General features: G+C 39.3%; 1 protein-coding gene across 8 annotated transcripts in view; it reads left to right on the top strand.

Moving 5' to 3' along the window:
• The window catches only part of TNIK (TRAF2 and NCK interacting kinase), a 440791-nt gene that overhangs the window by 286334 nt on the left and 138133 nt on the right, over positions 1–16324 (top strand). For all 8 annotated transcript variants that reach the window (XM_042998976.1, XM_042998973.1, XM_042998974.1 and 5 more), the window contains one exon: positions 9480–9605. In XM_042998976.1, coding sequence (XP_042854910.1) covers positions 9480–9605 — 126 coding nt within the window. The remainder of the gene's footprint in view (positions 1–9479; positions 9606–16324) is intronic.

Genomic DNA, 16324 nt, shown 5'->3' on the forward strand with positions numbered 1-16324 from the left:
AAAAAATCTTTTCATCCGGATTGTTTTGAAGAGTCAGGGCACATACTGCTACAAGCACGTTTCGTTCCTCTCTCCCAAAGAGAGACTGTTCAGGGGAGCGATTGGTAGCACAGGACATAACATTATTAATAATAGTAATAACAACAACATCCATGGTCAAAATAAAAATGGCTGAGTACTTATCATATGCCAAGCACTGTTTTACTTAGTACAACATATATTAGTCTGTTTAATCCTTGAAACAACTCCCATTAGCGGACACTGCTACTGTGTTCATTTTACAAATGAGTAATTAAAAGCACGAAGAGCCTAAGTAACTTGTCCAAGCCCCATAAATAGTAAATGGCAGAGTTGGAATTCAAAGTCAGCCAGTTAGGGTGTGTCCACTCTCCCCACAGCCCTGTTTTAGGAATGAAAGATGAGGGAGTATCCATGGAGCATGGCCTGCAGACTCAGGTAGAGCTGAGATCACCTACTACCTCCTTACTGACAATGAACTTGGAGGGGGGGGGGAAGGGGCAGAGATGGAGGGAGAGAGAGAATCCCAAGCAGGCTCTGTGCTCTCGGCATAGAACTTGATGTGAGGCTTGAACTCACAAACCATGAGATCATGACCTGAGCCAAAATCAAGAGTTGGACACTTAACCGAGCCACCCAGGCACCCCATGAGTCTCATTTTTCTTATGTGTTGGCTGGAAATACAGACATCACAAATTTATACTGAGGCTAAAATGATATAATATCTGGTGCTTGGCACATAACAGGTCCTCCATAAATGATCTTAATTATTAGTCCTGGTAAGATACGGTGAGTTCCTGAATGGGGCAGTCGATAGGAATGGAAAGAAGAGTTTAGAGCATGCATTGAACTTCTGTCATTAGTAGATGATAGTGTGGAGATGGCAGCCTATGCTGTGAACTGTGCACCATCCCTGGGTTAGTCTCTTGTTGATGTGTGTAAATGGTTTGAATCAGCCCTGTCTTCATCACCTCAATTACAGAGTTATTAGTCTTACCCTGAACAATGTCTCACCCCAAGCATGTACCAAATGACCTACTATAGAGCAGGATCTAGGAGAGAATGTATATAGCTAGATTCTAGAAGCCGAAGACTGAAACCATAATTATTCATTCATTTAAGAATGAAAGGGTGTGCTATGTTCTGGACTGATAGCAGTGAGTAGAACAGACACAGGCTCTGTCTTCTGGAATCTTATGTTCCAACATGTATAAAAGACATGAAAAATAGCTGAACAATTACTTAATCACAGTTTTGATTAGCTTCTAAGGACTGTACAGAGGGTATTAAGAGAGAATTTAAGAGGAAATGAATCTATCCAGGTGGCTAGTATGTTTCCTGATAAAGTGACAGGTAACTGAGATCCGAGGATGAGTAGATCTCGGTTTTGTGTTACTAGGGCTGGGAGAAGGGCATTCTCAGCTCTCGGAGTCTCACTCTCAGGTGGGTTCAACAAAGCCTAGGAATCCCCAGCCCACAATCTTCTGCTTCAGAGACCCCTCTGGACACCTCTTTGGGACTTCTCCTTTGGGGCTTTTCAGGTAGGCATCTTTAGCAGACAGATTGTCTGATAAAGCACATGATGAGAACTTTTAACAAACAAAAGATAAACATGTTATTTTTGTGTCCATAATACCTTTTACCTTGGAGGCTATATTTAGTGCATCAGTTCTGTATGGTATACAGCATTTGGAAATTAGAAAGCTTCTAGAGCTCTAAAAATGAACAAGCTGAGCTGCCCACTGCCTGCACATTTCAGCATCACCCCCTGTCTTGCCTACAGACTATCCCCCTTTTGGTGGCTTATGTCTGTCCAGGTCTCTGCACACGTGCACGCACACTGGGTGTATAGACTTGTCATATATGTATGCACGCATGTCAGACAGATTCCTTAAGAGCAAAGAATGGCCCTGGAAACTACTGTCTATGCCCCCAAACTAATGAGGGTGAACAATGAGGCTCACTCATTTTTAAAAATATTTGTACATCATTATGGTCTGTGTTCAGTAGTGCCTTTCATTTGTGTACCTCTAAGCATTTGGTCAAAATTATAGTTAATTCTCTTATGCCCCTAGTGAAGTTGAGATACGTGTAGGGGAGGATGTTGGCACACAGAGGTATGAGGAGTACCTGGATCATTGAGCGTGTTATTCAAATCCAGGTTTGCAACCAGGCTCTTCGGTAGCAGACTGTGGGGTCTCCTTCTGTACGTTCACCCCCTCCTCTGTGCTTCCAGCACATTTCCATTTCATATGTATGTCCACCTTTGGACTTTATCAGGTTCTCTCTTATTGGGCGCTTTTTTTCTTTTGTGGCTTGACTCACCCATCAATATGTTGGCTCTCTTCCCAGTAACTTGAAGCTCACCCCTTGTGTTCCCTTTATGGAAAGTCCTCTCTCATTTAAAGCCTACCCTACCGACTTTAATGAGCCAGGAATGGAAACTGTGCAGTTTTCATCTCTGTACCTCCTGCAGGGCTTGCTAACCTAGAACCTGGGGCATAGTAGATGCTATACAAAATGATAATATATATGTGAAAACAAGAGACCAGAGAAAATATAAAGAGTAGAAAACCAGATAAAAGAAAAACAAATCCAAATGATAAGCCACAGAAAACTAGAAAATTATTTTTTCCTAGTAACCAAAACACAAAGGGGAGGCATTATCAATTATACTGTTTATACCATCAGATAAGACTCATTCCAATTCCTGTGAGCTGTTACCTGAATTATAGGTGTAGGGTCCCTGAGGATATAAGTCACCTCATTTATGTAAGACTTGAGGCAAGTTAGTGACAACACTACCAGGAGTAAAACTCATTTACTTCTGTGTTAACTTGATCAAGGGTCTTTATTTATTTTATTTTATTTTTAATTCATGGTTTTATAAGGAGTCATCATCAGTGGAAGCTTGGGTATGAGAAAAATGCACATCAGGCTGTACTAGCTGGATCTCTAAGGGACAGCATTTCCCAGCAAGAGAAATTTCCCAGCAAGAGAGCAGGTTAGCCTCATGGGAAAGAAGAGCACTGTAGATTGGCACTTTCATCTGGGTATATTCTAGTTTTGACATTTCAGGGCTCCCTTACCCTGAGCATGTTGCTTAACCTTGCCTTGTGGATCACACCCCCTCTCTTATAAAGTTTGTATGAGAAGTAAGCATAGTTATTTATAAAGAAAGTTTTTGAGAACCATATGTAGAACACTATGTTCAGTGCATATTATTATCACAGTGTCTCTTGCCGACATCTTTCCTTTTTCTCTCCATGGTACCAACAATTCCTATAGAAGACAACATGCCATACCCCTTCCATCTATAGGGCTTTGGCAGTCACTATTTTTCTGCATGAAAATTGGTTCCCTCCATAGTCACACCATGTCACACTTTTTTTCTTTCTTCCCAACTGGGTACCCCCGACAAGGCCTTCAGAATTCAGCCCAAACTTGAAATTCTTGGTGCTGTCTCCCCTGATGCCTCCAATTAGATTAGCTATCCATACCTCTCCTGTTTGTAACTGTTCATGCATCTGTGTCATTCTTTGATTTCCATCAGTGTTCCCCACTAGCCTATAGTTAAGTTTCATTGTGGCAGAGCTTGAATCCATGGTGCCCATTGTTGTATTATTATATTATTAGCATTTAGCATTGTGCCTGGAGTACAGTAGGCAGTTAAATGTTTATTGAATGAATTCATTAGCTTAAGACTAACATATACAGCAAATCCAGGCACTGCCTACAGAATGTCAAGGCAAAGTCCCAGTTCTCTCAAGGCTAAGGTCATTGGACCATTCTGGGTTTGTTTCCTTCAATGTATAAAAATACAGTTTACAGGTACATAACCCCACCTTGAGATAATCTTACGAGATCCGTACATGCTTAAATATTATCTAATTTTTATTATATATTCATGTTTAATAAACTGTGATAAAACAAACCTCAAACTGTATGTTATATACCAACAAACACACTGGAAAATGGCAGCCTCTTAATTTGTACTGCTAAGTTACTCCGTTCGTGTGCACAATTTCATTCAGGAAGAAGAATTTCCACTGAAATTTCAGAGTTTTCTCTTTAAAAAGAGAAATTTGCAATTACTTGTCTTGTTTTTTCTATGCCTTGGAAACAAAACAAAACTGAAAACTAATGAGATACTGAAGCTGATATGGGACTTTATATTTCTTTCAAACATCTAACGTATTCACTAAAACAGCTTCTTTGTTGTCATTGATTAATTTTATAACTAGATATCACATAGTTACACTCACAAAAATAAATGTTACTTATTTTAAAAGTCTAGTTTTTTGTTGATGCTATATTTGTTGGCATCCTGAATCAAATTTCTATTGGAGGAAAGGATTTCACTATTACAAATTATTTTAAAACGTACATTCTGGAAAATGTCAACAACCCCTTTAAATTCTAATAGTCTCTGATTCTTTAACAATAAATTATCTTCAACTTCGTGTCATATTCTGCCAACAGTTGAGTTGAGAATGATAGGAAAATTAACACAAACAACTGCCTAATGCCAACAAGTGCTATGGAAAGCAGGACTGGTTGAGCAGGAGCAGAAGTGGTTCTACCTGATGCCCATATGCCTGGGGTGTAGTGGCACTTCCGAGTCTATACATCTCATACTTCTGAACTGAAACTGACCCGTCCCTTGGATTATTATAAGTTATGCAGTTTTACTCTTGTTCCATGGATTGAGAGCTAAATGTTGGTCAAACTCTTTGTTGTAGAGCACACTAATATTAAATGCCTTATTAATTCCATTTTTAAATCCTAGCATAGTGTAGGTGCTTAAAGTATATTCCCCATGTATTAAATATGCAACTTAAAATCCCTCTTTTATCCCTTGATATCATTCATAAGCAAATACTATTGTGTGCTAACAAGCTTCTTTAATTGGAGGACCAAAGGCGCGTTTCTCTTCATCCCTGGCTTGAAATGTTCCCAGACACTTCTTTCATGATTAGCAGCTTTTGTTTTATCACCATGGGTAACTGGAGTTTTCAGTAGAGAATTAAGAGCACTGGCTTTGGAGTCAGAGGAATCTTGCTTTGAATCTTAGCTCTGACATTTAAAATACGAATGAACTTGGGGGTTACTTAACCTCTGTGAAATTCATTTTCCTCACTTGTAAAATGGGATCGTTAAATCATCTACTTAATAGAGCTGTTTTGAGTATGAAATAAGATAACACACACAGTTTCTGGGACATAGTGGAGGTTGGCTTTGGCTATGTTTTATAACCCTGGTATCATATTGTTATATGATATCATCATTAGAGGCAGTCAATGGCTTAAAAACATCTCCTGGACGCATCCATTTCCTTGCATGTGAAAACCACTTTCTTCTCACATGGAAGAGTTGTCTGCCAGCAATAAGAGAGAGCATGCCCCAGTGCACAGGTACTTTTCCAGCCTCTGCTAGGGCACATTTACTAATGTTGCATTGGCCAGAGCAGGTCACATGGCAGAGCCCAGAGACAAAAAGAAGAACTAATGGACTCCCTTTCTTCTTGAAGGAGGCTGCAGAATATCATGGCCTTTCTACTCCCTCTCTGTCTCCCTCCCAGTCCAAGTCTACCACAAATACTAAGCAATAAATAGATTCCCATGATCTTGTGAAAAAAGCAATCTTCTTTCTTTTGACAATAAAGCTATGCTTAAATAAGCACTTAGTTTTTTCCAAGCCCTGAGAGGCAGCTTAAATAGATATTCTTATTTTCAATCACAGGTGAAAATGGCTGATATCCAGAGAGTATCTATGCAATGCCTGAGGGTACATAATGAATCAGCTTGGACTAGATTTTGCAGTATCAGTACTGAAGTAATAGTTCTTCCCAGTATCCTGGACTTGGCTTTTAAAAATTATTCCCTTGTAAAATTTGTAACAATTTAGTACCATTACTTTTTTTTTTCATTTGTTTCCCAGTGAGCTTGATCCTTTTGCTTAATTCTTCAGACATAAGAATAACCCATTTACAAAACAGAAGACATCCTTTTCTTACAGCTTTGAAATCTAATTCTAGCCTCTGTTGTTATCTTTGTCTTTTTGAAACCATCGTAACCTCATCCTTTTCAATGAGCTGTGTTGTGAGAGGGTAGACTGCTTATGGAATGGTTGAATAAGTTCTCATAGTTACTAGTACGTGTGTGCTTTTCAGTTCCACTGCCTAACTTGCTGCCACCGTTGCCCTAGACTAGAAATCAGGATAAACCGTAGCCCTGAAGGCCTGATAAAATGCATGCCCACCTACAAGGTCACATAACCTCCAAATCAAGGTTCTGTGCTAGAGCTCCATAACCATGACCCACAGTGGTCCCATAACTGTGTTTGGAAACAGTGCAGTTTAAACTAAAATTCAAGATACTTCCATTCTTGCCCTTCCACCCTTGTTATGTATTTATTTTTTTGGTTGACAAGATTAATAACAGTGTTTATTTTGCATTTATAACTCAAACATACTTCGTTCAAATATCACAAAAGACTGGGCATATAATACAATACTATTATAAATCTGTATGTAATTCTAGATGAGAAAACTTAAGTGCTGAAAGTTAGGTTAGGGATGCCTGGCTGGCTCAGTTGGAAGAGCATGCCACTGTTGATCTCAGGTTTGTGAGTTCGAGCCCCACGTTGGGTGTAGAGATAACTTAAATAAATAAAACTCAAAAAATACAAATAAAAATAAAAGCGAGATTGCTTCCCTAAGGCGATGTAGCCAGAAAAGAGTGGAGCCCAGAGTGAACATGCACCCCATCTGCCGACCCTCATTTTTCTGACTCCGTGCATATGCTTTCTTCATTTTCATATTGCCTCAGTTTACCTTCGCAAAGTGATGGAGAACTTGCTGCCTTCATTCCGATCTCCAGTATTATTTATTTTGGATTTAATTATATATTGAATCACACTATTATTTAACTGTTTTCTTAATAGTATGGTAAACTTTTTAAGATACTTTTCCCCTGAGGCATCTGGGTGGCTCAGTCGGTTGAGCATCCGACTTTAGCTCAGGTCACGATCTCACGGTTCGTGGGTTCAAGCCCCGCGTCGGGCTCTGTGCTGACAGCTTGGAGCCTGGAGCCTGCTTCGGATTCTCTCTCTCTCTCTCTCTCTCTCTCTCTCTCTCTCGGTGCCTCCCCTTCTGCGCTCTGTCTCTCTCTCTCAAAAATAAATAAATAAACAAACATTTTTAAAAAGGATACTTCTCCCCTCTTGGATTGTCCCACATCACCCTCCATCCTGTTGAGAACCTAGGAGGCCGGCAGCAATGCTTATACAACCAACTTGTCTCTAAGAATGACCAAAGGTGAGATTGGCAGGCTGCCATTGGAAAGTGATTGGTGTTTCACTGCCCCAGGTAGTTGCCTCTTTAATGGAAGCAGCTGTGGATACCAGGCTGCTCACAGAAACCCTCAGGTTTGTTTTCCTCCTTTTGTTTGGGCTTCCCTAAAGTACATATGCTCACATCCTGCATTCATCCACAATTATTCGGCCCACATGGTAAGTTTAAAATAGCTTAATCTGCACCATAGTAAGACATTTGAGGCATGCTACAGGGGCCCTTCAACAAGTAGAAGGTCTGTGAAGGTCAGTCTGTCCTCAGGCTACAGTGAATGTGTAGGTAGTCTCCCATAGCTGCAGGGAAGAATCCATTGGTCATCGGATGCCATCCCTTCCCTCAGCCACTGTCCCAGCCCCTCACTCCTGGACCCCCCTCCTCAATGTTGGGGCCACATGCTTCTCCTTAGGTCAGCACCTCAATCGTATGTTCTATTTTGAGATCAGTTAGTCTTTGATTTTGTTAAGACTTGTGACATGTAAGAGGCTTCACTCTCCTGGGTTTGCAAATCTCCATTGTTTTTCACTAAAACTTATTTTCTCATGATGAAGAAATGTCAGCACTTCACCGTTCTCATCTCACCCTCACCGTTTCCTCTCAAGTACCCCTGATGCCACTGTAGTAGCAGGGTCCTTGCAGGTGTCCTCTCTTTTATTTGTATTTGTTCACCAGCACTTTGCCTGGTGCTGGGCATGCTACAGAGAGCAAAAGCAGGCACCATTCCTGTGTTCACAGTTGGTACGGGCTGATAGGAAAGAGAGGCCTTAATCAAATGATAGGACGGATAAGTGTAGATTGCAATTCTGGTAGGTGCTACAAAGGAAGACACATGTGATGATCCATGAGGCTAGAACCAAGTCAGACAGATCAGAAACCTTTGCTGGTGAAGGGACTCTGGAACTGAGACCTGAAGGCAGAGGAGAGCTCACCATCCATGAAGAGCGTCGAGTAGAAGAGCAATTATGACACATCTCCACACCAATACCAACAAATATGATGCCTGTGTGAAGTGTAGGAGGTGGATAAGATACAGCAGGGGGGACTTGACATGGCCTGAGAGAAATAGGGAAGACATCCTGAGGAGGGCCCTTTAAGCTCGATTAGGAATAATGAGTAAAAGCTGTGTCCAGAGGAGGACAGGAAAGAAGACATCACGTGGAAAACCGCAGAAGGGCCCGACAATGTAGAGACTGAAGTGAGGCCAAGCAGCCCAAGCTGCAAGGGGACAGACAGGGACACAGCACAGGCGGCCTTTAGGTAAAGGTGATGTTACAACCTACCCTCAGAGGTAATTGTTACTAATGCACATCTCACATAACTCTCCTGGGATGGAATTTTGTCTCGCCAATCTCAGAAATAAATCCAACTGATGTGTACATATCAAAATAAAATTATGGGAGAGCACATGCACCCCCCACCGATAGTGCCAGGGCCTCCAAAAGTGGCCAAGTTGATGGACTCCAAAGTGAAACTCAGAATGAATGAAACCCGAACATCAGGAAACTTAGTCTGTAGGAGAGTTACCTCTTTTCACATCCATGGCACTGCCACGTTCCCCCTTTCTTTTTATGTTTAGTTTCCAGAAGGTGAGATGAGTTCCCCTGTTTTGTGAACTTCTTCAGATCTAGGGAACTTACCCAGCTGACTTTCATCATCTTCAGTCAGTTACTTCAATAAAAGTAGGCTTCAAAGAAAATGAACCTAACAAATTTTAAATGTCAGAGCTTGTATTTTTTTTTTCTTTCCCCAATCTTTCCTACTGATCAGATATGATCAGTGATAGGTAGTCAGTGGACATAGTTCCCAGAAGCCGAGAGTGAATTTTATTTCAATAGTCTACCTTGATCTTTTCCAGGTGAAAGGATGAGCTTTTTCTTTCTAGCTGGTTGCATACTATGCCTGTTTGCTGTACAAACAGAAGAGCCTCTAGGATTGCCAATTTGATGTCTTGTGATTTTTTTTCTTTGTAGTCAGTATGCTTGTTTACCACCACAGAAGAATAAAACTTAAGAAAGAATTTATTGTGTAGTTGATATAGATGGTGACGAAAAACAGAATCCTACTAAGCACAATGGCTGTTCATGACATAATATTTATTATTCTAATACAGGATGAAGAGGAAGAAATCAAACAAGAAATTAACATGTTGAAGAAGTATTCTCATCACCGGAATATTGCTACATACTATGGTGCTTTTATCAAAAAGAACCCACCAGGCATGGATGACCAACTTTGGGTATGTAGTGCTACCCAAATTTACTTTACTTACAGGAAGAACAACCAGGGCTGAATGGTTCATTTCTCTGTCCTCATGACTAAATTGGATTAAGTAACTCCTTCTTTGAAACTCTTGGCCCCATAATTTCCATAACATTGTGTTTTCAAGGTTCTTTCCCATTTTCCCATTTTAAGGATAAAGTATCTTTATCTTCTACCCCTTAATGTGGGCCATCCCTAAAGCCAGTTGTTAAGTTCTCTGGTTTTTCCACTAGTGACCACATTTATTGAGTTAGGCATCACACTGTTTGCTTTTTATGTATTATGTCATTTATTCCAGCTCTTTGAGAGGGACATTATTATGGTCTCGTTTTTTTTAGTCTCATTTCTTTTTTTCTAATTAATTAATTAATTCATATTTTAATTTATATCCAAGTTAGTTAGCATGTAGTGCAACAATGATTTCAGGAGTAGATTCCTTAATGCCCCTTACCCATTTAGCCCATCCCCCACCCAAAAACCCTCCAGCAACCCTCAGTTCTCTTTATTTAAGAGTCTCTTATGTTTTGTCCCCCTCCCTGTTTTTATATTATTTTTGTTTCCCTTCTCTTATGTTCATCTGTTCTGTGTCTTAAAGTGCTCATATGAGTGAAGTCATATGATATTTGTCTTTCTCTGACTAATTTCACTTAGCCTAATACCCTCTAGTTCCATTCCATCTTGTTGCAAGTGGCAAGATTTCATTCATTTTGATTGGCAAGTAATACTCCATTGTGTATGTATATATATATATATATATATATATATATATATATATATATATACCACGTCTTCTTTATCCATTCGTCCATCGATGGACATTTGGGCTCTTTCCATACTTTGGCTATTGTCAATAGTGCTGCTATAAACATTGGGGTGCATGTGCCCCTTCGGAACAGCACACCTGTATCCCTTGGATAAATGCCTAGTAGTGCAATTGCTGAGTCATAGTGTAGTTCTATTTTTAATGTTTTGAGGAAACGCCATACTGTTTTCCAGAGTTTGCCTCATTTCTTAGATGACAGAACTTAGGTTTACAAAGAGGGTAAGTTAATTGCCCCAAGGTCTATGTAGCTAGAAATGGTGGAACAATAATCTAACCAAGTTCTATGGGTCTTTTCCTCATCTCTGGCTAATGTGTGGATGACTGAAATTTAAATTCCAGTTCTGTGAATGAAATACCTAGAACAGTATCTGATACCATATAAGTACTCTCATGGTTGCTTTCCTTTCTAGTTAGCTATGCGCCCCAGTCCTGTATCTTTGACAGTTTGTGAGACAGCTGTCCCACTGAAGGAAGGTAAATTCAGTATATCTGCTACCAAAACCACTATTCCTATCCCTGCCCTGCTTAGATTGCTCTTCCTCTCACCTTCGTGGTTTCTGTCCATGAAACTTTTATTCATTCTTATCTCTCAGGCTGGCTTATAATGCTGTCTTGGTTTAATCTTCCTTTGCTAACTTCATGTGGGCCCGTTCAGTGGAAGCCTAGATTTTGCAGTAGACTTCTACTTGACCTACCTCGCTCTCTCTTTCTTGAATCTCTGTTCATTCCATATGTTGCTGCTTGGATTAATTACTCTAAAAATACCCTTTTAACCACTTACCATCTTACTCATTTTCTAGAGCGCTTACTATGTGTCTGACACACAAAATTCTTTAATTAGACAGAATTTACTATATGCCAAATTATATACTAAATTGTGTGAATCCAGCAACTACTATTTCATGGACAGCTAATCAAAGAATCTCAGTTTACTCTCTTAATGCAAAGACATCTGTCTGTAGTCCAGTTGAGAAGATAAAATGTACACAGTGAACAGAATTGGTGACAAAAAGAATATTATAATGTTAGCTCAGAAAAATAACAAGATTTTCATGTATTTTGATAACTGAATACTATAATCTTTGGAAGTGAAAAGAGCTACTGTATATTTTTCCCCCATAAGCCCATCTTTAAATTTAAAATAAAAAAGGTATTTTGGGGTAAATAAACCCACTTTGTATGATCACATTGATTTTATATATTTTTATGTGATTTCTGAAAAAGTTATAGTAATATTTTAATTGTGGCCTCTTAAATGTATAGTAGATATAAATGTGAAAATTAAAAATGTAAAAATAGTAAGAGAAAAAAGCTATAACTGTGTAATACTAAAAAAGATAAACGAGGCCATATATGCAAGGGCATAACCACATAACAGAATTTTGATGGACTTGCCTGTATACATTTTTTTTTTAAGATTCTCATTACAAAAAAAACATAAAAAACAAGGTAAAATGCAAGTAACTAATTTAGGAAAAATATTTTATATATGATGAGAAAGAATTTAGTAGCCTTTAGAGAGGAAGAGTTTTTAGAAATAATAATAGAAATAATATGGTATAATAGAAAAATATGGAACTAAAAGAAGGATTGAGTTAAGAATGAGGCAGCAATTAGCAAAGTAAGAATTATCAATTACCTGTAAAGATGTTCTTAAAATATAATCATACCAACAATATAAATGCAAAACAGAACAAGAATTAGATACCATTTTTTAAACTTATAGATTGGCAAAGATTTTTTTTAAATGATATGCCCAGAATGGACACTCATACCCCCTGCTTATGGAAATGAAGATTGGAGGCTGGTACTCTTATCTTTACTCAAGGACATTTGGGATACATACAGATAAACATTCACACACACACACACACACACACACACACACACACACAGATAGATATGCAGGAATGTGTCCTAAATAAATATTTGGGTAACTGTATAAAGATGTATGTAGAAGGTAACCAATAGGGAATTGCTTAAGTAAATCCATTAAAGGACAGTGTGAAAGACACATCAGCCAGTTACAATGATGTAGATTTATATTTATAGTGCAAAAACATTAACTTATATAATGGGATTTTTTTAAAGCCTTTTAAAAATACTATGATTAGATAAAATACATTTTCATTTTTGGCAAATAAAAAAGGAAGAAAAAGGAAATAAAAGAAAAAATGTATCTATTGTCTATTTAAATGATGGGGATGTCTAGGATACCAATGGTATCGAAGATATTTGTATCTGGGTAGTATTTTCACTAATTTAACTTTTAAAACATTTTTTTCTTTCTTATGTCTGCTTCTTTTTTCTTCTAAACTTTCTCTTACGTTGAACATCAGAGCCACTTCTGTTTCTTCTTTTTTTAATTGCTCCCCATTGGGCTGTTTTTGCTCCTCAAAGACAGTCAGCAATCTGAGGCAAGGACTGTGTTTGCATCTCTGTGGCCTCAGTGCCAGGAAGGTGCTGAGCATACGAGGCTGATAGAATAATTGGACTGTAAATGAAAATGATTATTATTTCTACAGACCTGGTTGCTAATAATGTCGGTACAAAGCAGATGGCTGCAGGTACTTTGAGAGTTCATTTTATTTGTGGACTAAAAGTTCGACAGGAAGTGATAAGATGATTCAAGTAGGAATATCTCTGTGTTCCTAAAGGACTTCTATGTCATCAAGAATCTAGCTTTTTAGCAATGACCCCATATTGCCATAAGCTTCAGCAGATAACAAGTGGAGAATGATAGCTGTTTTAATGCTGTCTGCAGAGAGTTTTTTTGTTTGGTCAGGGCCCTGGTTCCAAATTAAACGAAAGCATTAATGTAGCTTTGGAACCACCACCTTCAGGAATCACTTGCAATAGTACAAGCTGAGTCACACCCAACTATTTATCACTTCTTCTGTGAGATGGGCCAGATAGGAGAGTTGGTTTTCTTGTGAGAGTGAATTGTTAAAATCTGGATGTTTATTTAGAAATTGGTTGAAAGAAAGAGAGGAGTGGTCAAGCAGGGATTCACTTATTTTTACCCTTTTCCTAATGCTGCAGTTTTTTAAGTTGGAAACAAAATTAGTCGTCTTTTATTTTGCTGGATCCCCAGGAAGTTAATTGACTTTCCCAGGGCCTCAAAGCTCATTAATGGATGAATGCAGAGTCAGAATGCAGGCATCCTGAAATGTGACAATTTAGCTTGGCCTGAAGTTCTGTGAAAGGCACTGGAAGTTTGTTGTTATTGTTTTTAAATAAGCAGACCTGCAGTCCATTTTCCAATAGGCGCTGGGAGAAAGCAGGAAGCCCGTTTGCATCTGCATGGCATGAACAGGAGATTTCGTATTCTTGGGAATCAGTTGCTGCCTGCCAGTTCTCGCCCTGGCCAGCTGCTCCTCCCACGAAGACAGCTGTGGTTGCTGGGAATCAAGAGTCTGCAAATGTATATATTCATTTATTCAGTCACCATTCATTTGTTCATCCTACAAATATATATCAAGCACTTGCTAGACAAAAGGGACTCTTGTAGACACTTAGGATATATCCATGAACAAAACTAAAGAAAGCCCCTACTTACATGTAGCTTACACTCCTGCTACAGACCATAGAAAATAAATATAGTTAGTAAGAAAAGTGTAGAGAGTGCTGGAAGCTGACAAGAGCCTAGTAGAGCAGGGAAAGGTTGATGGGGTTGCATCCAGAGGAAGTCCCATTGTAGAAGACTCAAGGAGGCGTGTTCCAAGCCTGGTGGTTTCCAAGAATAACAATGGGAGCAGTGTGATCAGAAACCTGGGAGATGAGACCTGGAGCCACATCATGCAAGGCCTTACCGACCATTGGAAAGATATCAGCTTTTACTCTGAGGGAGGTGGGGGGGCCACTGGAGGGTTTTGAAAGTAGAGGAGGGATGGAATATGAGCCACGTAGTTAAGGGGTCTCTCCCATTTCTGGGTTGAGACTAGACCAGATGGAGGCCAGAGTAGAATCAGGGAGGCCAATTAGGAGACTGTTTTAGCAAGCGAATCCCCTTCCTGAGGTTGGCAAAGGGAGATCTGCAAGTAGTGGTCTCTCCCAAACCCAGGCACCAAGGGAGGGCCAGGCCTTCACATTCCATTTGACCACCTGCAATTAAGTAGGACCCACATTCTGCTTGGAAGACAGAGGGCCTAGCAGGGACCATCCCCACTAGTAATCGTCCATTAGCTTCTGTGTTACCGGGGAAAAAAATACCAAGCCATGAAATGCTTACGAGGATGAGGCCATCTTCTTTTTCTAGTTGTGCTCTTTCTATTTGGTAACAAACTCAGGGGGAACTTGGAAAAGTAAAGGCAGAATAGAAACATAATGGGAAATTAATACCAGAGTACAATGTTGGTGGGACCTTGGTTATAGAATGTGATTGTGTATCATTATTCCAAGGGCTCCGACTCACTAAATTTGAGCCATTCTGTGTTAATAATAACAGTGGCAGATAATATTTATTGCTTGCTTCTCATATGCCAAATTTTATGGTTTTGGGTTTTTTGTTGTTTTTTTTTTGCATTATCATATTATTTCATTAAATCTTTACAACTACTCTATACTTTAGATCTATCATTATCCCCACTTTACCGATAAGGAAATTTGGCTCAGAGAAGTTAAGAAATTTACTCCAGGTCTTAACAGCTGGTGAGTGATAAAGCCAGTGTGCTAGCTAACCCCAAGCTCTCTTATGCTAGAATCAAGCCCTTGAGCTTTACATTCTTTTAAGTTGTAAAAAATAATTCTGATATCAAAAGTTGGTGTTCCAAATAGGATTGACGCTTTGGGTTTATTTTGACTTCATCTTTAACCTCCATTCCTCAGTTCCCCAATTTTCAAAGAGGGTAGCAGGACCAGTTAGCTACTAATAAGACTGATGTGGAAGTCTAAGAAATATGCCTTGAGGAGTACCTTAAGACTTTTGGGAATGTTTTAGCAAACAATTGCAAAGATCACAGATAGTTGACTCTTTGGACTAATGGCATTCTGTTAGGATTACATTTATATAAAAATGTTATTGTGAATTATATAGAGACGTAACCTGTAGCAACCAAAGCAGCACTTTTTTAAGAGAGAGAGAGAGAGAGCACAAGTGTGAATCCCAAGAGAGGGGCAGCAAGTGAGAATCCCAAGCAGGCTTCATGCTGTCAGCACAGAGCCCAATTTAGGGCTCGAACTCATGAACCATGAGATCATGACGTGAGCCGAAATCAAGAGTCAGATGCTGAACTGACTGAGCCACCCAAGCTTCCCAAAAACAGCACTTTCTAACATGCATTCCCAGTATCCAGACTACAGGAAATATTCCCCAGTTATTTCTTTTGTTGTGGCTAGAGGTTTTGCACATATCCTACCAGCCAACACATGTGCTGTTTTAGGTGTCTGATTGAATTATAATCTGTGCGAATTCTATCAGTCTTGTTGTAGAGATAAACTCTTGTTTAGTACCAGCTCTTTGAGGAAATACAGCTACTTCTGATAATGGCTAAGTAATTCTCCTTTATCAACCGCTCAGGGCCTGAACCGGAAATCAAAAAAGGGAGCTCTTTCAATAAAGATTCTGATCTCTTGGAAACAAGCAAGCTCTGTCACACAGCACGGCCGTCTCATTTCACCCCATCTCAGTGATGAGAAGCTCTCCATTTTGCTGCACACCATTCGGGCACTGGGACTGAGGGACAAGTACCATCTATTAGGGGTACTAATACTCTAACCTTAGAAGGCAAAATCATACATATTTTGCTGTCTTCTCATACTACCACAATCCCAGGACTAGAATATCTTATAAACAATGATAAATTTCTTTTTTTTTTTAATAATATTTATTTTTGAGTAGAGGGAGAGAGAGAGAGAGAGAGAGAGAAAGGGAG

This window comes from Panthera tigris, chromosome C2 (assembly GCF_018350195.1).
Source record: "Panthera tigris isolate Pti1 chromosome C2, P.tigris_Pti1_mat1.1, whole genome shotgun sequence".
NCBI lineage: Eukaryota > Metazoa > Chordata > Mammalia > Carnivora > Felidae > Panthera > Panthera tigris.